The sequence below is a fragment of the Myotis yumanensis genome, unplaced genomic scaffold (genome assembly GCF_028538775.1).
Source record: "Myotis yumanensis isolate MYYU_CA2020_CCGP unplaced genomic scaffold, mMyoYum1.0.hap1 SCAF_1, whole genome shotgun sequence".
NCBI lineage: Eukaryota > Metazoa > Chordata > Mammalia > Chiroptera > Vespertilionidae > Myotis > Myotis yumanensis.
In genome coordinates, this window is record NW_027223752.1 from 141,815,695 (window position 1) to 141,843,198 (window position 27,504).

General features: G+C 44.2%; 1 protein-coding gene across 2 annotated transcripts in view; it reads right to left on the reverse strand.

The window, feature by feature from the left end:
- The window catches only part of NSUN6 (NOP2/Sun RNA methyltransferase 6), a 63,196-nt gene continuing 35,692 nt past the window's right edge, over positions 1-27,504 (reverse strand). For both annotated transcript variants that reach the window (XM_070432529.1, XM_070432538.1), the window contains 4 exons: positions 27,329-27,473; positions 15,427-15,575; positions 4,980-5,105; positions 1-249 (listed from right to left, as the gene is read on the reverse strand). In XM_070432529.1, the coding sequence (XP_070288630.1) occupies positions 22-249; positions 4,980-5,105; positions 15,427-15,575; positions 27,329-27,473 (648 nt within the window). In that variant the 3' untranslated portion in view covers positions 1-21. The remainder of the gene's footprint in view (positions 250-4,979; positions 5,106-15,426; positions 15,576-27,328; positions 27,474-27,504) is intronic.

Below are 27,504 nucleotides of genomic sequence, written 5' to 3' on the forward strand. Positions count from 1 at the left end.
AAATGTTTGTAATTTTCATTTCTAAGGATCCTTCTCCTGTATACTTTTGCATTTTACAAATTTTGCAATAAAAAAACCTATACAATCCTTATTTGCCAGCCAAATCATGTCTTCTACTCTGGCCTCTTTGAGAGAATCAATGTCCATGTCCTGTAATGGCACAACAGATGGATCAAATCGCTGCAGCTGTTTCAATTGTTCAAATGACAGGCCAGCTCCCAGCATTCCTTGTCCTCCAATGTGTGGTTCCTATTTGGAGGAAATAAATAAAAATATACATGAACATCCTACAATTAGCAAGTATATGTGCCTGGGCACAATTTAAAAGACAAATTCAGTTGTATTATCACAAGTTCCAAAAACAGAAAAATGAGTAAATGCCTTTTATTTTTGTAGAATATACTGTTTTTCTAGGTAGTGAAGTGGGGAAGCAGTAACATACGGTCACATGAAGAATAAATATTAACACTCTGCTTATCAAACATCATGACATCACAAAGGACCTGAGCTTCATAGTTAAAAATACAAATTATAGCCCTGCCACATTTTAGCTATGTGACCTTAAGCAAGTAACTTTACCTAACCATTCCCTCATCTTATAAAATATAAAATACTCAAGATACTGGGAGGTTTAAATAAAGAAGGTGCTATCATGCCTGGCATGTAGTGGCATATAGTGGCTGTCACACAGAGGCATATGGTCCTCAAAAAATAGAACATTATCTCTATATATACTTAAAAGCCAAGCAACCGGAACACCGGAATGACTGGAACAACCAGAAAGACCGATCGCTATGACGGGAACTGCGGCCAGCCAACCGGCCCAGTTGTGGGATGGCCCCTCCCACTGGCCGGCCCCACCCCCGATCTCTCCCCTCACCCTGATCGGGGGTGGGGCTGGCTGGCCAACCTCCTGCATCCCCTCCCCGCGATTGGCCCCCATCGGGGCGGGCCAGCCAGACCCAACCTGCACACAAATTCATGCACCAGGCCGCTAGTTATCAATAACAGCAACAGATAAAATTCAGTTTTATGTATGAGACTTCCCCAAACTGAGTTACTAAAGATGCCTCTTTTGACCCATTCCAACTAGATAAGTTTTTGTTGTTTGTAAATGCACTAGAATATCAAAAAGAGATCAATTAAGGCAGCATCAATCAGTTTAGAGGAATAAAGAATCATAAGGAATTGAGTGATACTTATAAACAACTACTGTGAAAGACCCATAATCATAATTTAAGTCCCCATTTCACAGACAAATGTTTGTGTTACTGAAGATGTATTTTCTTAGTTGTATGCCTGAAAACCTGTATTTATTAACCTATGGGTGGGGAGGGGTATCTCTCCTTTAGTTATACATTAAGTGATACACACAAAATTTCATGTGAATTCGGAAGTCTTCCTTTCATCTACAATGTAATTATCTTAATTTCTGCTTCCAGAAACCATCTCTGGATTGCTTTTTATTTATGTACTAAAGGCCCGGTGCATGAAATTTGTGCACTCTGGGGGGCTCCCTCAGCTCAGCCTGTGCCCTCTTGCAGTCTGGGAGCCCTCAGGGGATGTCTGACTGCCGGCTTAGGCCCAGGGAGCGGGCCTAAGCCGTCAGTCGGACATCCTTAGCACTGCTGCGGAGGCGGGAGAGGCTCCTACCACTGCTGCTGTGCTCGCCAGCCGTGAGCCTGGCTTCTGGCTGAGTAGCACTCCCCCTGTGGGAGCGCACTGACCACCAGGGGGCAGCTCCTACATTAAGCATCTGCCCCCTGGTGGTCAGTGCGCGACATAGCGACCAGTCATTCCACAGTTCGGTTGGTTTGCATATTAGCCTTTTATTATATAGGATTCCAATTACTTACCAGAATTCTATACAGAAAGGTATTAAAGTTACATGTTCAATGATCTGAACGCATATGAGCATTATTACAGATTTAAGCTTAATCTCAAACATCATGGACTAAAAATCTAGTTATAAACATGTTTTCAATAAAAATCAAAACAGAAACACGGTGCTAGATAAAATAAAGTACAAGAAAGCTTTCTAAATGCTACATAATTTACATAAGAAACTGTAAAGAAGCAATAATCCTGAACCATTACCCCACTTTGATTAGTCTTTTGATATCCTAGTTATTTTAAAGCCTGTTTGGGTTTTGATGTGACATGAGAAAAAACTGCTCAAAATTTTCCTTATTTGAAAAATCTAGAACTGGGAAGAGGGAAAAACTTGGAAATAAAATTTTTAGCAACATGAACAAGAACCACAAGTGAAAGAAAAATCTAACAAGAATACACCTGGGCTCTGTGGCACTTTAACACAAAGGCAAGGGATGAACACAAGAAAAAACTCTGTCAGGATGTAAATTCTCTACGGGCAGACTAAATGGATTTAATGAAACGTTTTTGTTTATGACAGTACAGACAGCCCTCGGGTTACTTGGAATCTCTGTCATTTTGTGGTTACATCATCATTTCCCATCTACACTAATAAAAGAGAAACATGGTAATTGGCGTACGACCGCTACCCTTCCCATTGGCTAATCAGCGTATCCTTATGCAAATTAACTGTCAGCCAAGATGGCGGCCGGCAGCCAGGCAGCTGGAAGCTAACAGGAGGCTTGCTTGCTGTGGACTCCAATGTTCCCCGCCAGCCTCTGAGCTTCAGTTGGAAACATAGTAACATTTACAGAAGATAAACAAAACTCCAGAAACCTCCTGTCAGTCAGCCGGGATCTCAGAGCTGGAGTCGCAACATTGTTTCGAATACAGAAAACAAAGGCCAGAAACCTGCTTTCAGCCGAGCCTCAGAGAGAAAGCCGGCTCTCAGCTCCAGTGACAGCCATAGAAGGTAAATAAATGCCAGAATAAAAAAAAAAAGAAAAAAAGGAGAGGTTTGGAGCTCCAGTCACCCGCCAGCCTGAAAACGGCCCTCAGCGCCTCACCCAGACTGGCCAGGCACCCCAGTGGGGACCCCCACCCTGAAGCAACAAGATGGCGGCTAATTTGCATACTGAAGGCAGGCGGCAGCAGGCAAGGCTGTCTGTGGTCTGGGACCCGGATCTGTGACCCTGCCGGGCGGGATCAGTGGAGCCGCAAGGCCTCCCGGCACCGGGATCAGCGCGACAGGAGGCAGCGCCCAAACCCCCTGATTGCCCTGCGGCTCTGTGTGTGACAGGGGGCAGCGCCCCAACCCCCTGATCATCCCTGCGGCTCTGTGTGTGACAGTGGCGGCGCCCCAACCCCCCCACGGGCCCTGCTCTCTGTGAGACGGGGTAGAGCCATACCTCCCCATCGGCCCTGCCCTGAGTGTGACAGGGTGTGGCGCCTCAACTACCCCCCCCCCTCCCACGGGCCCTGCTCTGTGTGTGACAGGGGGCGGTGCCCCAGCTCCCCTATTGGCCCTACTCTGTGCGTGACAGGGGGGAGCTCCTCAACCCCCTGATCAGCCCTGCTCTGTGCATGACAGGGGGGAGCTCCCCAACCCCCTGATCAGCCCTGCTCTGTGCATGACAGGGGGGAGCTCCCAAAACCCCTGATTGACCCTGCTCTGTGCATGACAAGGGGGAGCTCCCCAAACCCCTGATGAGCCCTGCTCTGTGTGTGACAGAGTACGGAGCCCCAACCCCCGATGGTCCCTGCTCTGTGACAGGGGGCAGCGCCCCAACCCCCTGATCGGCCCTGCTCTGTGCATGGCAGGGGGCAGCGCCCCAACCCCCTGATCGGCCCTGCTCTGTGCGTGGCAGGGAGTGGCGCCGCAACTTCCCTATCGACCCTGCCTTGAGTGTGACAGAGGGCGGTGCCCCAACCCCCCAATCGGCCCTACCCTGAGCATGACTAGGGGTGGCATCACAACCTCCCCATCCGCCCTGCTCTGTGCATGACAGGGGGCAGCGCCCCAACTCCCCAATCGGCCCTGCTCTGAGCCCGACCAGGGGCTGCACCTAGGGATTGGGCCTGCCCTCTGCCAACCGGGAGCAGGCCTAAGCCAGCAGGTCATTATCTCCTGAGGTGTCCCAGACTGCGAGAGGGCACAGGATGGGCTGAGGGACCCCCTTTACCCCCGGAGTGCACAAATTTTTGTGCACCGGGCCTCTAGTCTTACCTAATAATAGAAAAAGATGCTAATTGACCGTACCTTCGCTACAACCATCAGGCAATCAGAAGAGTATGCAAATTAAACCAACAAAGATGGCCGTTAAATTTGCATACTACAGGCGGGGCAGGGCAGCGCCATCTGCCACCTGCCCCGCCACCATCCGGGCTTCCCATGGGTGACCCGGAGCGGCAGGGCACCCTGCACGGCGGGGCAGGGCGGCGCCATCCGCCGCTCGCCCCACCGCGGGAGCAGGATCGGGCTGGCCCTGGGGGATCCGGGGCATCCAGCACAGGGCAGCGACCTCCACCGCCCACCCTGCCATGGGATCGGGCCTGCCGTGGCCTACCCGGGGATGCATGGGCGACCCGGGGAGGCGGGGCAGGCACCGTGGGATAGTGCCTGTCATCTGCCACCCAGAGAGCAGGCCTAAGCCAGCAGGTGGTTTATCTCCCGAGAGGTCCCAGACTGTGAGAAGGCACAGGTTGGGCTGAGGGACACTCGCCCCCCTGCCTGAGCACAAATTTTTGTGCACCGGGCCTCTAGTTTATTTATTAAAAAAAAAAGTTCCATCATTTCAACGTATATACATATGTGCTTTGTTTTGTATTATTTATTTACCACAAGTAAAGGTCAGAAATCGTTATCTTTCTTTTAAATTTTTTTTACTGTTTCACTTCATTACTGCTGTGTATGTGCTCCATGTGAGTGACGTAGGTACTTATGTACGTAGGTGGGTTCAGACGTACAGCAAAAATGGCATTACATTGCACTGTAGGAACGACATAACCAGAGGACCTACTGTATTTGTTTCAGAAGTTTACCTGAAATATAAAATAGCCTGTGTTGATCCTTGCACTTAAGTTTCTGTGATGGAAATTACTCTTACCTGAGGTTGAAGCTGAAGGCAAGGAAATGCTGTGAGGGCCCAGGCCACTTGTTCCTCATTCTCTGCCAGCGTGATGGTGCAGGTGCTGTAAACAAGCACTCCCCCTGGCCTCAGCAGTTTCACTGCCTACAGAAAAACGGAGTCAGACTACATGTACCACCAGCCTAAATAAACATAGTAAGGGATTTTATATCTATATCTTTCAAATATTTCGGATAAATAAAATGATGTTCTGTATGACCAGGATTCTTTCCTAAATAGATATTCCAGACTGGATACATTTGATTATCTTAGAGCCATTTGGGCTAAGTCTCCCAAATCGGATCATTTGGTTTCATAACTTTAGTTACCAAATTTATATTTTTAGGCGAGTTTTCCTTCTAAATTCCATACCAATATACTTGATTGCCTTCTCAGTATCTCTACTATGGAATTTGATATGTCCCAAAGTGAACCCCTATCTTCTCTCTGAAACCTATTGGAGACGTATTCCTATCATTCCAAATGTTCAGGTCCCAAATCTTAGATTATCCTTTATCACATTCCTTTCTCACATTCCCAATACATCAGCAAATCCTATTATCTCTACTTTAAAAATATACCCAGAATTTGGCTACTTCTCACCACTTCCATGGCTACCGTTCTGATCCAAGTTTCATGGTCTTTGCCTGGATCGCTGCAAGTCTCCTACTTGGTCCACATCTTCTCCTTGCCATTCTACAATCTATTATCAGTATGGTAACCAGAACACTACTTTCACAACTTAGCACTTCTCAGTTCAGAGCCCTTCAAATGTCCTCCATTATCACCTGGAGTCAAATCCCAAGTCCTGACAGTGGCTGTCAAGCCCCTACACAAAGCAGGACGCTTGCTGCCTCTCTGACCTCGCCTTGAACACCTCCTCACTCTGCTTTAGCAACACTGGCCTCTGCTGTTCTGGAACAAACATGGCACACTCCCTCCCACCCCCCCCAGGACCTGTGCAAAAACTTGGAAACCTCTCCTCATTCTCCTCATTGTTTGCTCTTCACAATTTTATCTCTGATTACATGTCACCTTTCTAGCAATGCCCACCCTGACCACCCTATGTAAAATTGCAATTATTTCAATCCAGCATTCCTATTCTCGTTCCTTTCTAATAACTTACTCATCTTCTTGTTCATTTTCCTACCCAATCAGAATAGAAACCTCATGAATAAGGGCAAAAACTATTTTTTCATTACTGTGTTATCTAGAAAATATATTACATAAAATAGGTGCTCAATAAATAATTCCAATAAATAAATGAATCAGAAAATAAGGTGTTATACAAAACTAAATTTGTTCTAAATAACTAAAGTTTATCTTTTTAAAATTTTAATGAAAATCTTTCAATATATATATATATACTAGAGGCCCGGTGCACAAAAATTTGTGCACTCGGGGGGGTCCCTCAGCCTGGCTTGTGCCCTCTCGCAGTCTGGGACCCCTTGAGGAATGACCACTTGATAGCTTAGGCCCGCTCCCCGGGGGATTGGGCCTAAGCTGGCAATCAGACATCCCTCTGGCAGCCTGGGAGCCCTTGGGGGATGTCCACTTGCCAGTCGGGAGCAGGGCTAAGCTGCAGTCGGACATCCTTAGCGCTGCTGAGGAGGCGGGAGAGGTTCCCACCACCACCACTGTACTGGCAGGCGTCAGCCTGGCTTGTGGCTGAGCAGAGCTCCCCCTGGGGAACGCACTGACCACCAGGGGGCAGCTCCTGCATTGCGTCTGCCCCCTGGTGGTCAGTGTGTGTCATAATGACCAGTCATTCCCAGTCATTCTGCTGTTAGGGTCAATTTGCATATTACCCTTTCATTATATAGGATAGAGACCTGGTGCACGGGTGGGGACTGGCTGGTTTGCCCTGAAGAGTGTCCCAGAACAGGCTGGGGGTCCCGCTGGGGTGCCTGGCCAGCCTGGGTGAGGGGCTGAGGGCCGTTTTCAAGCTGGCCACACCCCCTTCAGGGTGGTGGGGTCCCTACTGGGGTGCCTGGCCAGTCTAAGTGAGGGGCTGATGGCTATTTGCAGGCTGGCCAAGCCCCCCAGCAGGGACCCTCACCCCATGGTGGTGTGGCCAGCCTGGGTGAAGGGCTGAGGGCCATTTTCAGGCTGCCCACAGCTCCCTCACGGTGAGGGGGTCCCGCTGGGGTGCCTGGCCAGCCTGAGTGAGGAGCTGATGGCCGTTTTTAGGCTGGTCACGGCCCCCAGCGACCCAAGCTCCCAGGCTCTCCTTTTTTTGTTTGTTTGTTTTTTTTGGTGGGCTGGAAGCAGGTATCTAGGACTTATTTATCTTCTGTAATTGAAACTTTGTAGCCTTGAGTGGAGCCCGGGTCCGGCCAGAGCAGGTGGGAAGCTTGGCTTCCTCCATTCCCAGGGCAACACAAGCCTTCTGCTTGCTCCAGCTCCGTGGCCGCTGCCATCTTAGTTGGGTTAATTTGCATAATCGCTCCTGATTGGCGGGTGGGCGTGGCTTGTGGGTGTAGCAGAGTGATGGAGCGGTGGTTAATTTGCATCTTTTTCTTTTATTAGTGTAGATATATATATATATAATGTATACTTATGCTTTTGAGTCAGAGTATACTGATCAAAATTTAAATTTTGTTACTGTGGGCCAGCTATTATTTTAAGCATCGTATATGGGTTTTCTCAATAAATCTTTTGAACGAATATAACTTACGGTTACTCTCTCCACTGATGTAAATTAGGTAGTGTTATTGCCTCCATTTCTCAGATATGGAATCAATGTACCCAAAGTCACTTATGGAGAGGATGCATGACTCTAATCAAGATTTATCTGATTCTGGCAATCCTCAAGAGACAAGAAAATTCTCAAGTAAACAATCAAGCCTTACAACTAAAGAAACTAGAAAAAGAAGAACAAAATAAGCCCAAGGTGAGTAAAAGGAAAATAAAAATACAGATCAGGGCAGAAATAAACAAAATAAAGTCTAAAAGAAAACAACAGAAAATATCAATGAACCCAAGAGCTGGTACTTTGAAAAGATAAACAATAGATATATAGCTTTAGCCAGACTCATCAAGAAAAAAGAGAGAGGGCCCAAACAAATAGATTCACAAAAGAAAGAGAAGTCACAACTAACATCACAGAAATACAAATGCCAATAAACAGGACAACCTGGGGAAAAAACGGATAAATTCCTGAAACAATACAATCTCCCATGATTGAATCAAAAAAAAAAAAGAAATGAAAAGAAAATCTGAACAAACCAATAAATAAAATAAATGAAATAAGGAATAAAAAAAAAAAAAAAAAAAAAAACCTCCCAATGAACAAAATCCCCAGAGCATATGACTTCATAGGTGAATTTTACCAAATATTCCCCCCAAAAAGTACTTAGCCTTCTCAAACTATTCCAAAAAAATAAAGAAAGAAAACTCTCAAACTGATTTTATAAGATAAAATCAGGAGGAACCAAGTTGGCGGCACAGGTACACCCTTGTACTTGCTGCCTTGCACAACCACATCAAAACTACAACTAAAAGACAAAACGGGTATTATCCAGAACCAAGGGAAGGCTGGATGAGTAGAAATTCTACAACCAGAAGGAAAGAGAAAAATGCATTGAAGCTGGTAGGAGGTGAAAAGGTGCCGAAGTGCAGAGGTACGGAGGCACACACGGAAACGGGCTGGCAACTGGGTACACTGTTGTCTATTTCAATCGGGAGGGAGATACAAGCTCCCAATTGCTCTGAACTCCAGTTTCAGGCGAGACTCTGGGGACCCATACTCATATGGAAAGACACTGGACTGTCTGGCATCGGGCCGGAACGCGAAGGCGGCTTTCTCACAGAGGTGCTTGCAGTGATCGTTGTTCCTGCACAGGGCTGCGGGACATAGAGAACCTAGGACCTCTCCGAGGCAGAGCAGACTAACAGCCATTGCGCTTTGCTCCACTCTGATTATTCCCTGAGACCCCGCCCCACCCAATTTAAAACCACACCCAAGCTGTGCACATTGGCTTTTGCATATGAATGGCCTGTTCTTTTGCAATCTAAAACCTAACCAACTGCAGCTGGGCCAAAGAGTGCCAAGGCCTCCAAAAGGAGGCCTAGACAGCAGCCTCCAATACTTCATAGCTGGGCCTCATCTGGGCACTTCCAAACCCCAAACAAAGAGGAGGAATCTGCAGATCTCTCTGTCGCTCCTGCTGGGTGGCCTCAGGAAGTGGCAGACTTTGCACCTCCTTGGAGATCAAGAGCCACTGTACCAGTGGTCAGTGTGAGACCATACCAGATTACAGCTCTTCACATCCATAAGCGACACACTCAAGGGGCAGACTCAGTGAGCACCAAAGCCCCACTGAAGCAAGTCCTGCTCCATAAGGGTGTCTCCAGCACAGCAGTTCTCCCATTGTAGACACAACTGGTCCTCACAGCCAATTGGCCTAGTGGTCAATTCCTCCCAGTGATACCAACAGCAATCAAGACTTAACTACAACAAGACTGTGCACACAGCCCACAAAGGGGTGCACCAAGAGCATCCACCTCAGGTAATTAGGGTGGCTGAGCCACTGGGCCTTACAGGACTCCTAGCACAGAAAGCCATTCTATCAACACAGGGAAGCAGCCAAAATGCAGAGACAAAGAAACAGGTCACAAATAACAGAAATGGAGGAAAGCAAACTACTGGATATAGAGTTTAAAACCACAGTTATAAGGTTACTCAAGAATCTTCTAGAAACCTCCAGGAAATATAGTGAGACCCTCAAGGATATGAAAAAGGACCAAGCAGAAATTAAGCATACACTGACTGAAATAAATAATAATATACAGAGATCCAACAGCAGACTAGAGGACCCCAAGAATCAAGTCAAAGATTTGAAATACGAAACACCCAACCGGAAAAGCAAAAAGAAAAAAGAATCCAAAAATATGAAGATAGTGTAAAGAGCCTCTGGGACAACTTCAAGCGTACCAACATCCGAATTATGGGGGTGCCAGAAGAAGAGAGCAAGATATTGAAAACCTATTTGAAGAAATAATGACAGAAAACTTCCCCTACCTGGTGAAAGAAATAGACTTACAAATCCAGGAAGCGCAAAGAACCCCAAACAAGAGGAATCCAAAAAGGACCACACCAAGACACATCATAATTAAAATGCCAAGAGCAAAAGACAAAGAGAGAATCTTAAAAGCAGCAAGAGAAAAACAGTCAGTTACCTATGAGGGAGTACCCATACAAGTGTCAGCTGATTTCTCAACAGAAACCATGCAGGCCAGAAGGGAGTGGCAAGAAATATTCAAAGTGATGAATGCCAAGAACCTACAACCAAGATTATGTTACCCAGCAAAGCTATCATTCAGAATTGAAGGTCAGATAAAGAGCTTCACAGATAAGAAAAAGCTAAAGGAGTTCATCACCACCAAACCAGTATTATATGAAATGCTGAAAGGTATCCTTTAAGAAGAGGAAGAAGAAGAAAAAGGTAAAGATACAAATTATGAACAACAAATACACATCTATCAACAAGTGAATCTAAAAATCAAGTGAATAATCTGATGAACAGAATGAACTGGTGATTATAATAGAATAAGGGGCATAGAAAGGGAGTGGACTGATTATTCTTGGGGGGGAAAGGGGTGAGGGAGATGCGGAAAGAGACTGGACAAAAACCGTGCACCTATGGATGAGAACAGTGGGTGGGGAGTGAGGGTGGGGTGGGAACTGGGTGGAGGGGAGTTATGGGGGGGAAAAAGAGGAACAAATGTAATAATCTGAACAATAAAGATTTAATTTAAAAACAAAAGAGAAACAAACTCATAGATACAAAAAACAAATTGATGATCGCCAGGTGGGAGGGGAGTATGGGGCTGGGTGAAAAAAGTGAAGGGATTCAAAAGTAAAAATTGGCAGTTATAAAACTGCCACGGAGATGTAAAGTGCAGCATAAGAAATACCTGGTATAGTCAATAATACTGTAGTAACTATGTATGGAGTCAAGGAAGTACTAAATTTATTGGGGGGGGATCACTTCATAAGTTATATAAATGTCTAACTACTATTATGCCAAGTGAAATAAATGTACTCAAAGACAGCTTCAGAGACCACATAATATTACACCCACTGGGCCAAGAGCCTGACATCCTGGGCTGAGAAAGCCCTGTTCCGGGACTCTCCTTTGTCCTGTATTGGCCCCTCTTGGTCTTGTGTCAAGTGGGACCCTCTTCTCACAGTCCATTTGCCCAAAGCTGTTGCCTGGGCTTTCTGTTCATGCTGAGGTTGAGGCCTCGTGGTGGCCGGTGCCATGGATCTGTCTCTTGCCCAATGGTGTGAGTTGGACCCTCCCTGGAGTAGAAACCTGGGTTCCCCAAGATATGTGACCAGAGCCGGGACCCCGCCAGCAGGCAAGGGGAGCCCAAGGCAGGTGCTGGGCGTGGAGGCCATGGGGGCATAGGCTACCAAGGAGACAGAACTGAACCTCTTGCTGGGGGGCGCTGCCCCTCCCTCATTCGCACACCTCACATGACCCTGCTTGGCCCCGGAGGATGGCTGGTTAGCCAGAGACGGGTAAGATTCCTCAGGGAAGGAACAACCTAAGACAGGCACAGTCACAGAGGGGCCATCAGGAGACAACTTGGGGGTCAACAGAGGTGGGGCACCAACCCTCACCACCCCAACTTTGCAGAGGCCTGAACCCTCACCCCTGCTAAGGGAGGTCTCCTGCCCCCATGGCTGCTTCGCTTCCTACGCCCAGCTCAGATCGGGACCCAGGTAAAGACAGAGACTGGCTGACAGCAGCTGCCCTCTCTCTGCAACAGGACTTGTTTCCCATTTCTACCTTGGACCACAGGGAAAGGGGCAGCTGAAGGAAAGGGCTGTGTCAGGATGCTGCCTTCTTCCCTTTCTTCTCCCTCTTTTTTCTAAACACTTCCATGCCTTGTAGTTCTTTTGCTTTCTCTTCTTTTTCTCTCTACTACCCTCCATCTTCCATATCAGCTGACCCAGAGGGCACAGCTGACTCCTCCCCGGACACCGACAACACCATCAAGCGCGGCCCTGATGGACCCATGATCCAGCCATTCAACACGCTGACACTTTGGGAAGCCCGTCGCCAATGACACCGCCCGCTAGCCAGATCAACAAGGACAAGCAAACCACCGACTTGAGGACAGCTGAAATCCCTTGACTAAAGAGGCCAGCAACCTTCAACAGGAACAAGGCTCCTTGTGCACTCCATCCACTATGTTTATAGCTATGCTCGCTATCATTGCTTGTCAGTCTTCTTCCGAGTCTTAACCCAATCCGAGAGGTGGCTGCTGATTTACATGCGCTATCATTTAAAAAATAAAAAAGGGAATTTGCCAGAAGCCGGTCCATCCTTGCTGCTTGACACAGTCGCTGCAGGGAAAAAACATCTGCACAGCATATGTTTCAAGGGACCTGGCGTATATGGCATACTGTTCTTAATATGCTTGCTCCCCTTCTTGGTGATATGTGTTTTAACCAAGGTCACCTCTCCGAGAAAGGTTGTTTCCCCAGGTAGGGATTTTTCCCTGATGTTAGGGAGGGAATAAAACCCCTTAACCAAGTGCCAGGCGGGTAGTTAACCACTTTAACTACGAACAATCACCCTTAAGCTACATAATCTTTACTCTCTAGAATGGAGATAAGAAATGCCCTAACCTTTGGAATAGAAATTGATAGGATTAAAATCAACTGGTATAAATACAGATGTAACAAGACAATAAGACATAGAACCTGGCTGGAGATCCTGGCTAGGACCAGGCGAGAGAACCCAACCATGCTGATCAACTGAACGCTGCCTCCATGTCATTCCTTCTTTGTCGACTCCGTCCACACCTTTGGGAACCCCTGGACCTGCTGGGGCTGGTCCCCAGCACCACTGATGCTGTAGCCTATCTACACTAATAAAAGAGAAACATGGTAATTAGCGTACGACCGCTACCCTTCCCATTGGCTAATCAGCGTATCCTTATGCAAATTAACTGTCAGCCAAGATGGCGGCCGGCAGCCATGCACTGAAGCGAGCAGGGAGGCTTGCTTCCTCCAGGAACTGCAGACTCCAACGTTCCCCATCTCACTTGCTGGCCTCTCAACTGCAACTCTAAGCAACTATTACTATGTTGCAAATAAGAAGCTAAACAAAACTGGCTGTCAGTCAACCCCGGACCACAACATTGTATCCAGGTTTTCAGCAGCGAGGCCTCAGAGCTAAAGCTGGCCCAGAATAAAAAAAAGAAAAAGAAAACAAGGAGCGGTTGGGAGCTTTTAGTCAACTGGCAGCGGGAAAACAGCCCTCAGCCCCTCAGCCAGCCTGGCCAGGCACCCCAGTGGGGACCCCCACCCTGAACCAGAACACCCTTCAGGGCAAACCAGCCAGCCCCTACCCGTGCACCAGGCCTCTATCCTATATAGTAAAAGGGTAATATGCCTCCCAGCACCGGGATCAGCGGAGCAGCGAGGCTCCCAGCACCAGGATCAGTGTGACAGGGGGCAGCGCCCAAACCCCCTGATCGCCCTGCGGCTCTGTGTGTGACAGGGGGCAGCGCCCAAACCCCTTGATCAGCCCTGCTCTGTGCCTGATGGGGGGGAGCTCCCCAATCCCCCGATTGCCCTGCGGCTGTGTGTGTGACAGGGTGCAGCGCACCAACCCCATGATCGGCCCTGCTCTGTGTGTGACAGGGTGCGGTGCCCCAACCCCCCGTACCCACGGGCCCTGCTCTGTGTGTGACAGGGTAGAACCATAACCTCTCCATCGGCCCTGCCCTGAGTGTGACAGTGGCGGTGCCCCAACCCCCTGATCGGCCCTGCTATGTGGGTAATAGAGGGTGGCGCCCCAACCCCCCTCCACGGGCCTTGCTCTGTGTGTGACAGGGTAGAGCCATAACCTCCCCATTGGCCCTCCCCTGAGTGTGACAGGGTGCAGCGCCCCAACCCCTTGATCTGCCCTGCTCTGTGTGTGACAGGGGGCGGTGCCCCAACTCCCCTATCGGTCCTACTCTGTGAGTGACAGCGGGGAGCTCCTCAACCCCCTGATGGGCCCTGCTCTGTGAGTGACAGGGGGCAGCGCCCCAACCCCCTGATTGGCCCTGCTCTGTGCGTGACAGGGGGTGGCGCCGCAACCTCCCCATCGACTCTGCCTTGAGTGTGACAGGGGGCGGTGCCCCAACCCCCCAATCGGCCCTGCTCTGAGCCTGACCAGGGGCTGCACTTAGGGATTGGGCCTGCCCTCTGCCACCTGGGAGCAGGCCTAAGCCAGCAGGTCGTTATCTCCCGAGGGGTCCCAGACTGTGAGAGGGCACAGGCCGGGCTGGGGGACCCCCCCCCCCCCCCAGTGCACAAATTTTTGTGCACCGGGCCTCTAGTGTGTTTATAATTAAGGCCTGAGTAAAAATAATGAAGTAATCCTTGATCAAATGCTATCTATATTTTGTGAAATCTATTGTATCATTTTTGCAAGACTGAGAGAAATTCTCAAATATTCTATCTGTACTTCTTCTGAAACGTACTGGTGACCAGTTAAATTTGCAAAGTTTTTATGGTTCTCCTATCTCCTATACTGGACACTGTCACTTCCCATTTTTATTTCTTTTGGACTTCTCACTTTTACAATTTTTTTTAATTTTTCAATTACAGTTGACATAACAATATTGTATTAGACAGTTATATAAATGGACTTCCCACTTTTTAAAAAAATTTGCTATCTAAGATGATCCAGGAAACCTATTAAAAAGAGTAACTGGTTTTATATATAATTATTCACATCAAGTAGTAAGTAATCCTGGAACATTTTAAAGATAAAGCAGAATGTTGGAAACTCATTGCATCTGAGTGAAGAAATTCTATTATTACCTGGCAGAAATAGTGAAGTCAACATAAAGGAAAGCTCCCTGTACTTAAAACTAGCCCTTCTCTGTCCTTTTGTGTGTGGGAAAATATACATAACAAATTTAACATATTAATAATCACGCTTAAGTATACAATTCAGTGGCATTAAGTACATTCACACTGCTAGGCAATCATCACCATTATCTATATTCAGATTTTTTTCATCATCTTAAACTTAAACTCTGTACCCATTAAACAATGACTCCTTATTCCTTCATATCTCCAGCCCCTGGTGACCACTAGTCTCTATGAATTTGCCTATTCTAAGTTACCTTATATAAATGGAATCATATAATATTTGTATTTTATGTCTGGCATAATGTTTTCAAAGTCCATCCATGTGGCAGCATGTATCAGGACTTCATTCCTTTGTAAGGCTGAATAATATTGCACTGTATGTATACCACATTTTGCTTATTTACCTGTTGATGGACACTTCAGTGGTTTCCACATTTGATTATTGTGAACAATGCTGCTATGAACACCACTTTCAATCGTTTAAACATCAAACCAGTGAAGGCCAACTTTCTTTCACAGCGAAGTATCATCACATACCACAGTAAAGAGTTTTCGCTGTAATGGTTGATATGATGTCACTTCCTTCAAAGTCCAAGAACAAGCCATGTTTGGTCTCTGCCCCAGGCCACTGCAGGGTGCATCAAGAAGAATTCGGTCAAAGGATTCTGGTAAGAATGGGGGCTCTCCTATAAAGAGAATTATAAACATATTTGTATCTGCCCTACTGGTCTACAATAAAAAAATTCCTGAGACAGAGCAATTATCAGGAATTTAAAATCAGTCTGGAATAGAAAGTAGAAAAAAAAATTACTCCCCTCCATCAAGTACCTGATGAAAGTAATTCTGACTTATATTCAATATATATCTGACTTTATAAAAAGGTTAAAAATGGGATTATTACAATTGAGGGTTATTCTGTTGATACAGTGCAAACCAAGACCTGAGCAAACATGTATCCCCAATGTCAGAAGCCACAATTCATGACAGCTAAGACCTGGAATGAATTCAAGTCATTCTGAGAGCCGATACTTCTTGTGGTAATCCCCACTGCAGACAGCACCAGAAAAATAGCACACCGATCAGTTCCAGTCAAGCATACTAATTGTGTGGTTTCTCGGGCTCCTTGCTCTGCAGCCATCAGCAAGGCTATGCTCTACGAGATAACAGCTCCCTAATCCCAATCTTTCACAGGTTTCCCTCTGTATTCATTTAAGTAATTTTCTCCACTCTAACTTCTGATCTATTTAGTGTTACTGGAGCAAGTCATAAAAACCAGTCTGCTTATATATTTACTAGAGGCCCAATGCACAAAATCATGCAAGAGTAGGCCTTCCTTCCCTCTGGCACCCAGGACCCAGGCTTCCCTCTGGCACCCAGGACCTGGGCGGGACCCGGGCTTCCCTTGCAGCCTTTGCTTCGTCCAGAAGGATGTCCAGTCTAATTTGCATATTATGCTTTTATTATTCTAGATTATAGAAGATGCTAGCTAACTGCAAGCAAGATAATGCTGCTGACTCCTATTACACAAAGCTAGCTGATTTCCTACAGTACCCACAGCATCATTCTGCTTTTCTTTGATTGCAAAACTGTCAGACACAAGCTCTTATTAACTCATCTCCATCTATAACTATCCTTGCTTTCTTACCTACTGTCTCAGAAAATGTATCTTTTCAATGTAAACAATTATTTTCAAGGTTTTTGATATATACTGATACACATCCTCTAGAAAGACTATACCAGTTTACATTTCTAGATCATGAGTATATTTGTCTTCCCCAAATCCTCATCAGAGTTGACAACTATTGCCCAGCTGGTGTGGCTCAGTGGTTGAGCATTGACCTATAAACTTGGAGGTGAAGATTCAATTTGTGGTCATGGCACATTCCTGGATTGCCAACACAATAGGCAGTGTGTGTGTGTGGTGGTGGTGGGGGGGGGGGGGGCATGAAGGAGGCAGCCAATCGATGATTCTCTCTCATCATTGATGTTTCTATCTCTCTCTCCCTTTCTCTCTGAAATCAATAAAAACCTATTTTTTTAAAAAAAGGTTGACAATTATTTTATTGGCCACTTGTATATTTTCTGTATATGGTCACATTCCTTATTTTTGCCCTATTTCCATTGAGATTGTTGTATTTTCCTTTATTAATTAGAAGAGTCCTTTGTATATTAAGAATATTAACCTCTCCTCTAAGTTTTTGGATCTTTTTATAAATATAATTGTTGAATATTAAATATATCCTTTTCCTTTTTGAGTTTTATCTTTTCTTTCATGCTTTAAAATCTTCTCCATTAGTGCAATTAATAAATGTTCACCTTTATGTGCTTCTAGTTATTTTCAGTTTAATTCTTTACAGTAAACTCCTTAATCCATCTTCAAATTACTTTTGTGTACATCAAACATATCAAACTCACAGCCAGCGAGCCGCATGCCTTGTTTATTTAAATGAGGTGTACATACATCCCCCCACCCTCCAAAATAATTTGTCGCAGATCAATTTATTAACTAATTTATTCTTTCTTCCAGGTTTGAAATGCTTCTTTTATCATATACTAAATTCTTGTACGTATAGGGACCCATTTCAAAGGCTTTTGTTTTGCCTCAAATTTGCTAGCTATGAATCTCTATTTTCTGAGCTCCAAATCTACCCTTCTCTCCTCTGCTGTGTGACTGAGGTGGGAACTGTAAACAATTCTCCCGTGGTTTCTGGCTTCCTTTCAAGATTCACAAGTAGGAGACAGAGTGATAGAGGGTGGGAAGATGAGAGACAAGAAGTACAGAATGGACTTTCTCCTTCCTGTTTGCGTACTACTCCTGTCAAAAGCATCCCAACTACAGCCCTTTACCTTGGCAGCAGCAGTTCCTAGCTTCTTCCATTAACACAATAAGCGCCCTGTCAGTCACCGGTGACTGACACTATACTTTCTGTCCAGAAGACAAAACAGGCTGTGCGCTTAACGTGTTAAGTATCAGACCTTCCTCAGAGGTCTCAGTCCAGCTCCATGACACTGCCTGCTCTGAGTCCTACGGAAAGAGCAGCAGCTGGGTAGTATCCACTTCCTTAGAGTTTTTAATTCCAGCTCCGTGGAGCCTCTTCTCTGAGCTTTTTGGTTCTAATGAGCAAACCTCCTCCCTTTGTTTCTCCTGCCTCTATCAGTGGTTCTCAACCTTCCTAATGCCAAGACCCTTTAATACAGTTCCTCATGTTGTGGTGACCCCCAACCATAAAATTATTTTCGTTGCTACTTCATAACTGTAATTTTGTTACTGTTATGAATCGTAATGTAAATATCTGATATGCAGGATATATTTTCATTGTTCGCAACCCACAGGTTGAGAACCGCTGCTTGCCTAAGTGGTCTCCTTTTGCTTTTTCAGCTCTCCCACATCGATTTAACTGACTCTTTATACTGTGTATACCAAACTGTTTCTCTTTCGTGTGGCTTTATACTAAATTCTTTTAATTGAAATACCTTATATAGTTTTATTTTGAATCCTGTGGCCAGATGAATTCCCCTAAAACACAGCTTTCAACAAGTTATTTTTTCCTCTGACATTAATAAAAAAAAATTTGTTAGTTTCATAGCTACCTAACACTGTGAAATAAACTCCTGAGATTAACAAAGAAAGACTATTAATAATATGGCCTTATCTATTTCTCCAGCCGCATTTCTCTGTATTCTCCCATATTCACCAATGTTAAAAACAAAGCAAAACAGAACAGTGCTTTGTTACCAAGATGCATGAACTTTGCTATGTGTATGCCTCTGCTAATTCTCACCTGCGATGTCCCCTGCACTCATTTCCTTTTGACAAAATACTACATATCCTTTTAAGGCCTGTCAAATGCCACCTCCTCCTCTAACTCTTTTTCTATTGTCCCTATGAGAAATAAACATTCTGACTTCATTTGGTATCTTTCAGATGCACAGTCTTAAATTATAGTCACGTGTTCAGGTCTTATTCCCCCAACCCCAGACACTAAAAATCTGCAAGCCCACAGAATACTTGTGTGTGAACTAGAACTAAGGCACCCCTTCCTCTGGATTAACACAGTCCTGCACACAATGACAGAGCACAGGCCAGATTTCAGCCCCCACTAACCCCTCAGCCTGGTGCACTTGCACAGGACACAACTATACACTGTGGCCCTCAGGGTGGGGGCAATGCCTAGTCACTGAACTCACTCTTCCTAATAAGTACAATTTTAATAGAAGGTACTGGATGACTATAAAATATTAAATTAAGAAATTCATAAAAATATTCTAAACCTGTCTTAGATCAGACCAAAAAATCACCAAAATACTCTCCAAATGCACCTGGTCCAAGTGAAATTTCTCTTACTCAAGCCTAGAAAGGCATGGGATAAACTAGTAAGGCTTATGTACTGCAAGAGTCCCAGCATTTTTGTTTCATAAACCTTTTTCTCATAATATAAATTGGAACTACCTTTAGAGATTTGTAAAGATGCACTGTTTTGGGATGGTATATACCAGTGATGGCGAACCTTTTGAGCTCGGCATGTCAGCATTTTGAAAAACCCTAACTTAACTCTGGTGCTGTGTCACATATAGAAATTTTTTGATATTTGAAACTGTTATGCCCAGATTTCAGGATCCCCAAGAAACCACATCAGGGAGCCAGCCATGTCCGATGCAAAAGCATAAGAGTCTTTATTCGAGCTAGCTCGGCTCCCCCACCTTGCCGACACAGCAGCAGGAAGCAGAGAGAGAGAACTCTGTGTGGAGATGGGTTTTATAGTGGGGGTTGGAGTAAGGGGAGGAGAAAGGACTGTGCTCTGCCGATTGGCCAGGCGCAAGTCGGTGTCTTGTTCCTGGGTGTGGCTAGCAGAGGCTTAGACTTCCGGGAAGAAGCTCCTTGCCAAGCACATGGCCAAAGGTAAGATGGAGGGCGTAGCACTTACCCTGGGGCAAGATGGAGGGCGTAGCCCTCGCCCTTTCAGAAACCATAGTAAAACAAAGATTTATATTTTTGATATTTATTCTATATATTTAAATGCCATTTAACAAAGAAAAATCAACCAAAAAAATGAGTTCGTGTGTCACCTCTGACACACGTGTCATAGGTTCACCATCACTGGTATATACCATAATTCAGGAGCAATATTTTTGTTAAAAATAAATGAAATTGAGATACCTTTTGGAATGAGGACATGAGGAGTTCCACAACCTTTTCTCCAGTGAAATAACCATAACTGGTAAAAATTATAATAAACAAAAACCACCATTTAAAGTCAAGAAAATATACTACATCTCAGCAAGAATAGTGAGAAACTATGGCTGAGCCACAACCCACATTCACTCCTTTGTCCCAACTGCCTCTCTTCATCCTGAAGCTCAGAATCAAAGAAGGTCCACTTCACTTGGGTGCAGCCAAGGACACATGGCACCCTCTCTCCCTCAGCTCCCAGTCAAGGATTGTGGTATCTCACCTGGAAGGGCAGGTCTACCAGCATTTCTCACCTTCCCTCCCTCTCAAGTCCCATGTTGCAGAAGCTCAACTCTAGGTAAGAGCACCTGAAAACTCTGAGGCTGCCTTCCTCCACCAGCCCCAATACATAGGCATAGAAGCTGAGAACTGTAAAGCCCCAACCACCCTCACCCCAATTCATTGCTGGTGAAGAAGTTCCACATTAAGAAAGGCAAGCTGAGAAAAATCAGAGGATGATGACCCAACCCAATACTGTGCTGCTCATTCATCAGGTGTCACTCTAAGAAAAATAGGTCACTCGCTATCTTGCCCTCATCTCTGGAACAGTGGGCCAGAGGTTTTGCCAAAGGGGAGAGATAGCAAGTAAAAACAGAGTTCAGGTATTTCCCCAAGTGAACTGACTTTATTTTAACCACAATGGTGGGAAGTTTAAGCCTGAGGGTTGATTACTCTGGAAAATCATGGAGATTGTGGTGGTAAGCAATTAAGAGGAGGCTGGCAGCTCCATGAGAGCAGTAAGCTAAACCACAGACCTGCCAGAAGTTTACCTGAGAACTAAGAAATGAGACAGCTAAGAAGAGCTCTCCTGGGGAGAGAACAAATCTCAAAAACTGGCTTCAAAGATTACGTATGCAAAGGGCACCAAATTTGTTGGATCAAGATGGTGAAACAATTTATGCCCCAGAGCACTACTGAAAACAACAGCATAATCAACCTGAAATTAGTGAAGGCAAATAGCATCTGAATAATAACTAAAGCAGACAGTTTAACACAAAGACCAGGGAAAGAGACAGTAAAGAGAGCCCTCATACCCCCTCGCAGGTTTTGCTCAGTGGATAGAGCTTCGGCCTGTGGAGTGAAAGGTTCCGGGTTTGATTCCATCAAGGGCATATACCTGGGTTGCAGGCTCGATCCCTAGTAGAGGGCGTGTAGAAGGAGGCAGCCGATCAATGATTCTCTCTCATCATTGATGTTTCTATCCCTCTTTCCCTTCATCTCTGAAATCAATAAAAATATATTTTTAAAAATCAACTATCATTATTCCACCACCACAGTGATAATTACTGTTTTTAGGGAAAAAAGAAGAACTCTCATAAAACTATTATCATCCCAGGATTATGTGTACATGCAATATACAATTTATTAAAACAACCAGCCATCACAGTAAACAATAACCACAAGCCTAGGGAGGAGTGATTTGTATCTAGAGTTGGTGCAACTTATTACCCAGTTTTCAACAACAGCAAGTTATGAGCTATGCAAAGAAACATGAAAGTGTGACCCAACACAACAGAAACCATCTTTGAGAGGGTATAGATAGCAGACTTAGCAAAGACTTTAAAACAGCCAATAAAAAATATGTTCAAAGAATTAAATAAAAAGAAACTATGCTTCAGGAGGCAAAGGAACACATAGCAACGATGTCGCACCAAATAAAACACATCAATAAGTACAAATTACAAAAAAACAAAACAAATGGAAGTTCTGGAATTGAATGAATAATTACAAATGACAAATTCACTAGAGGGGCTCAATTATAGACTTCAGCTAACAGAAAAAAGAATCAATGTATTTGAAGACAGAAGAGTAGAAATTATGCAATCTGAAGATCATAGACAATAGAAGAAAAATGAACATAGCTTCAGAGGTATGTGTGACACCATTAAGTGCACCAATATAAACACAATAAGAGCACCAGAAAAGGAGAGACAAAAACTAGAAAAATATTTGAAAAAAATGATCATGATGCTCCACAAATTTTAAGTAGGACAAATGCAGAAAGATCAGCTATCAGACACATCATACTAAAAATTTTGAAAGTTAAAGGCAAAGAAAAAATATCTTTAAGGCTGCAAGAGATATATGTTGAAATGATAATATTTTGGACATAGGGAAGTAAATATAACATACTATTAAAATTTAAAAAATATAAAGGTGCAAGAGAAAAATGACTCTCATATACTAGGGAACCACAATAAGATTAAAAGATGTTTTCTCATCAGAAGAATGAAAACCAAAAGGCAGTGGGATGATGTATTCAAAGTACAAAGAGATTATCTTTTTAAAATAAAGGTGAAATAGATACTCGCAGATAAACAAAAACCTAGAGAATTGTTGCTAGAAACCTGCTTATAAGAAATACTTTTAAAAGTTCTTCAAATTGAAAGGAACTGAACTAGAGTGTAATTTGAGTCCATATGAAAATACAAAGAACACACGTAAAGGTAATTATGTAATTATAAAAAACAGTATAAATGCATATTCTCTTAATTGACTTAAAAATCAACTGAATAAATATGCATATAATTCCATTGATGGCCCTATATGTAATAAAGGCTATATGTGTATATACATATATACACATGTATCATATATCCATATCTATACATATAGTGTGTTATATAATGGCAAATGTAATATATTTGCCAATAACAGCAAAAATGGTGAGTGGAAACAAAGCTGTGTGACTAAAAATTGGGAGGGATATCTCAGTGGGAGCAGTCCCTTCTGAGGAGCAAGGAGTCCAAAACCCACACCAAGCTCCCACACCCTGTGCACCAGTTCCAGAAAAAGTGGTCCCCATAACACCTGGCTGTAAATCAGTGGGAATGATACCCAAGTGAAATGGAAGGCTGCTGTTCACGTAGGCATCCTCTCAAAGGGCCCAAGCACACACTTGTCTGCCAACTCACTCGCTCCCAGGCTTATGGACGATTGTCCCGAAACTAGAAGGGACACATGGAGAAAAATGAAATTGACTAGCTTCGGGACAAGGGCTGGAGAGGCCAGAGTTAAGAAAGCTCCCTCTGGGGATGAAAGTGTTGGTAGGCACATTGCTCCTTTGTTGAGCACAACTCCCATCCAGAGGGCCAGGTGCAGGCAGGTGCCAAGTTAGAGCTCTTCATTACCTGGCTAGCACATTTGTGCCACCCTGGTGATTTCCTGACACACCTTCCCACCCAACCAGTGTGTCCAGTCTGAATATCTTTCAGCAGTTTTTCCACATGAGTGGCCTACTTAGGTTCATGCTGAGCACTTTCTTAAAATCTCTCAAAGGTCTACAAATTCCAAGCAAGCACTAGCTGGAATTGGCATGTCCTGTCTACCTCTTGCTAAGTGCCAAGCCTGACACAAGTGGCAAGTGATCTCAACTTGCATTGTAACTCCTAACTAGTGGCCCAAGCCTGGCAAAATTTGTGACCACCCTTGGCTTAAAACATAGCTTCAACTAAGCATCCACAAGCCCTGCACAAGTGAAAGCTGGCCTTCAGCTCATATCATGGTGCCCACTATAGGGTCACAAAGCCCAGCACTAGTGGCAGCGGAACTTGGTTCACAGCATACCCTCTCCAATTCATGCGGAAACCAGTACAAGTGGCAACAAACCACAGATCACTTTGTAGCTCCCACAAGATACCCCAACTGAGCAAAAATGGCAGCTGTCCTTGACATTCACTAGATCCCCTCCCAAGAGGCTCCAGAACAAACAAAGGCAGTGGCTGGCTACAGACTATACAAGACCTCCACCCAACCAGCTCCACAAATGACAGACACACTGCAAGGGAGGAGTCAGCTGACACCAGAGCCCCCACTAAAGTGACTCCTGTTCAGTGGGATTGCCCTGCCCTAGAGCTCATCCCATGTAGCCATGGCCAAATCCATAGGCAGTCAGCCAGAAGGTCAATCCCAACCACTGATATACCAACAGTAATCAAGTCTCAACCACAATAAGAGGGCACATAAAACAGACACAAGGGATAAACCTGGAAATCCGGCTAAGATGACCAGAAAGACTGCACCACTGGGCCTCAAAGGACACCTACAACACAGGCCACTCTGCCAGGAATGCAAGATGTACCAGATCTACTTAATACATAAAAACAAACACAGGAAGTTGGCCAGAATGAGGAGAAAAGGAAACACGTCTCAAGTAAAAGAAAAAGAAAAAGAAAAAGCTCCAGGAAAAAAAACAACAATAACAACAAAAAACACACAAATAAACTAAAAGGACACAAGCAATTTACCAGATGCAGAGTTTAAAACACTGGTCATAAGAATGCTCAATGAACTTAGGGAGGAAATAAATAAACTCAGTAAGAATGTCAACAAAAAGATAGAAACCATAGAAAACAAGCAGTCAGAAATGAAGGCTACAATAACAGAAATGAAGAATACATTAGCAGTGGTTCTCAACCTTCTGGCCCTTTAAATACAGTTCCTCATGTTGTGACCCAACCATAAAATTATTTTCGTTGCTACTTCATAACTGTAATGTTGCTACTGTTATGAATTGTAATGTAAATATCTGATATGCAGGATGGTCTTAGGTGACCCCTGTGAAAGGGTCGTTCAACCGCCAAAGGGGTCGCGACCCACAGGTTGAGAACCGCTGCATTAGAGAGAAGCAACATCAGATTAGATAAAAAAGAGGATCTAAACAGTGAACTGGAAGACAAGATAGCAGAACACAGCCATCAGATTAGATAAAACAGAGGATCTAAACAGTGAACTGGAAGACAAGATAGCAGAACACAGCCAATCAGAAAAGAAAAAAAGAAGTTAATAAAATGAGGACAGTTTAACTTCTGGGACAAAATCAAGTGTAACAATACTCACAAAATAGGGGTACCAGTATAAGAAGAAAGAATGCAAGAGATTGAGAATATTTTTGAAGAAATAATGACTGAAAACTTCCCTAACCTGTTGAAGGAAATAAATATACAAGTCCAGAAAATGCAGAATCCCAAAAAGATGAACCAAAGAGGTCCATACCAAGACACATCATGATTAAAATTCCAAAGAGAAAAAACCTTAAAAGTAGCAAAAGATAAGCAGTCAGTTACCTACAAGAGAACTCCAATAAAAAGGTCAAGTGACTTCTCAGCAGAAACACTGCAGGTCAGAAGGGGATGGCATTAAATATTCAATATTCAAAATGATGAAATGCAAAGACCTACAACCAAGACTGCTCTATCCAGCAAGGCTATCATTTTAGAATTGAAGGAGTTTCCCAAACAAGAAAAAGCTAAAGTAGTTCATCACTACTAAACCAATATTATAAGAAATGTTACGGGGACATGTTTAAATTGGTGACCTAACAACAATTTTAGTGAAGTTAGAGTAATGGATTATTTTGAACTGTCTCCTGTCTAATGGTCATTTTTATGAACGACAGCTTATATACAGGTAAATTGTTGTAGGCAATTAGACATGAGCAGAGCAAGAACTATGGGCCAGGACTATGGGCTGGAAGTCACCAGGGCAGAAAGTCCTGGGTGCCTAGCAAAGGACAATTATAGGGTGGGACCTCCTTCCAGGGTGACCTTCCTCTCCTGGAATATCTGTTCATAAGGTTTGGACCAACAGACCTTTCCTCCCTAGAGATAACATCTAGGCCTCAATTGTATTTCAGCTCCAGGCCCAGAAAAGCAACAAAACCAGACAAGCCACCTCAGGACCAGCTACACTGAATAATGACCCCCTGCCCTGATGCAGGCCAATTAATCAGTGGAGACCACAACCTTGAAAGGACACACCTGGAAAGCTACTGAATATTCCATGGAGATCTTCCCTTGGGACCTGCCTAAAATCCCCACCCCTCAAACCCTTAGGACAGAGGACCTAAGGAACATGCCCACTCCCACACCTTTCCTTTTTCTTTTCTCTTTTCCTTCCCCCTTTCCATCCCTCCACACGCATTACCATTAGCTTCCCCACTCCCAAGCTCCAAGAGCCCTTCCTTTACTTCTATAAACTTGTTTCCTAAGCCGATTTCTTTAAGGAATTACTTCTTTTACCTCTGTGATTTACAAGTAAATGTTCTTATGGTTGGAATCTTGGCTCTGAATTTTTCCTAGTCATAATCCGAGTACCGAGATTGCTGAGCCAGGTCTGATCTAACCCCACTGGTCAGACACCTGTTGCCATTCTGCAGCCTACAACAAAACTACAGGGTTAGAAAGAGTATGTTTCCTTTATGTTTCCTTATGGTATTAAAGAGAAAACTACAGTATCAAAATGGCATTGCTTAATGCTAAAAGCCCTTGATGCTATGTTCCCCATAGAAAGAGGAGGCAATCTCCAGGATAAAAACCTTTACCCTTAGGTTCCCAGAAAGAGAAAAGAAATGGTGTCCTGGCCCCACGCTTCTTCCTATAAAAAAATTCCCCTTGGTACAACCCAGGGAGCAAGCTTTCAGTTGCTAGATGGTATGTTGCCCAATAATCAGCTTAATAAAGCCAATTAGATCTTCAAATTTACTTGAGTTTTGTTTGCTAACAAAGGCAATCTAGATCAGCGGTCGTCAATCTTTCAGACCTCACGGACCACCAGTAGTCCACGACCACTGATCTAGATGATCTGTAAGGGGGCTGGCAAATCAGAGACCACATCCTCAGCTTTTTAAAACTCATCTTTAATCAATAAACACTCGGGAAAAAACTAATGCCAGTGAGTTCATTAAAGTATGCAGTTTTCTTGAGTATTTCATGAAATCAAATCTAAATAAGAGATAGAGATACATAGAGATAAGGTGATTTAATAAATGTAACAGTTTTCCCTCCCTTCCCAGCTCCATAGGCCCATTCTTCAAGAAAAATGAAGAAGTAATACAAAATAGCTCAAGAATCATAAAATCGAAAGGCTCGGGAGCTTTCTGAGATGCATTATGAAATTAAGATAAATATGTCAAGTATAAAAAGCTTGACCAAGAGGGTAGGGGTGTGGGTGAAGGTGGAAGAGGGTATAGAGGGAATAAATGGTAATGAAAAAAAAAGAAGAAAAAAGAGTTTGACCAAGTCTTGGGGGTTGGAATTATTAAAAACTTGATATTCAGGAATTAAATGAAAAGAAAAGGAGATATCTATTAAAGCAAAAAATCTTAGATCCATGCCAAAGTTTCAAGGCCTGTGGATATTTTGAGGCTAGAACAATGACAGCAAAATCTGCTTGTGTGTAAAAGTCTTTAAAAGATAAAATTTGACTCACCTTCTGTGTCCTTAACCATATCGAGTTTAAGTGCCTTTGTTCCATCAAAGCAAAAAGTCCTAATGGAATGCAGCCCTAATAATAAAGCATTCTCCTTTATTTTTTTAACTTTGTTGGGTAGTTTATCCAGGGCTATTACTTCTCCCTAAAAAAACAAACAAACATAAAGTGTAAAC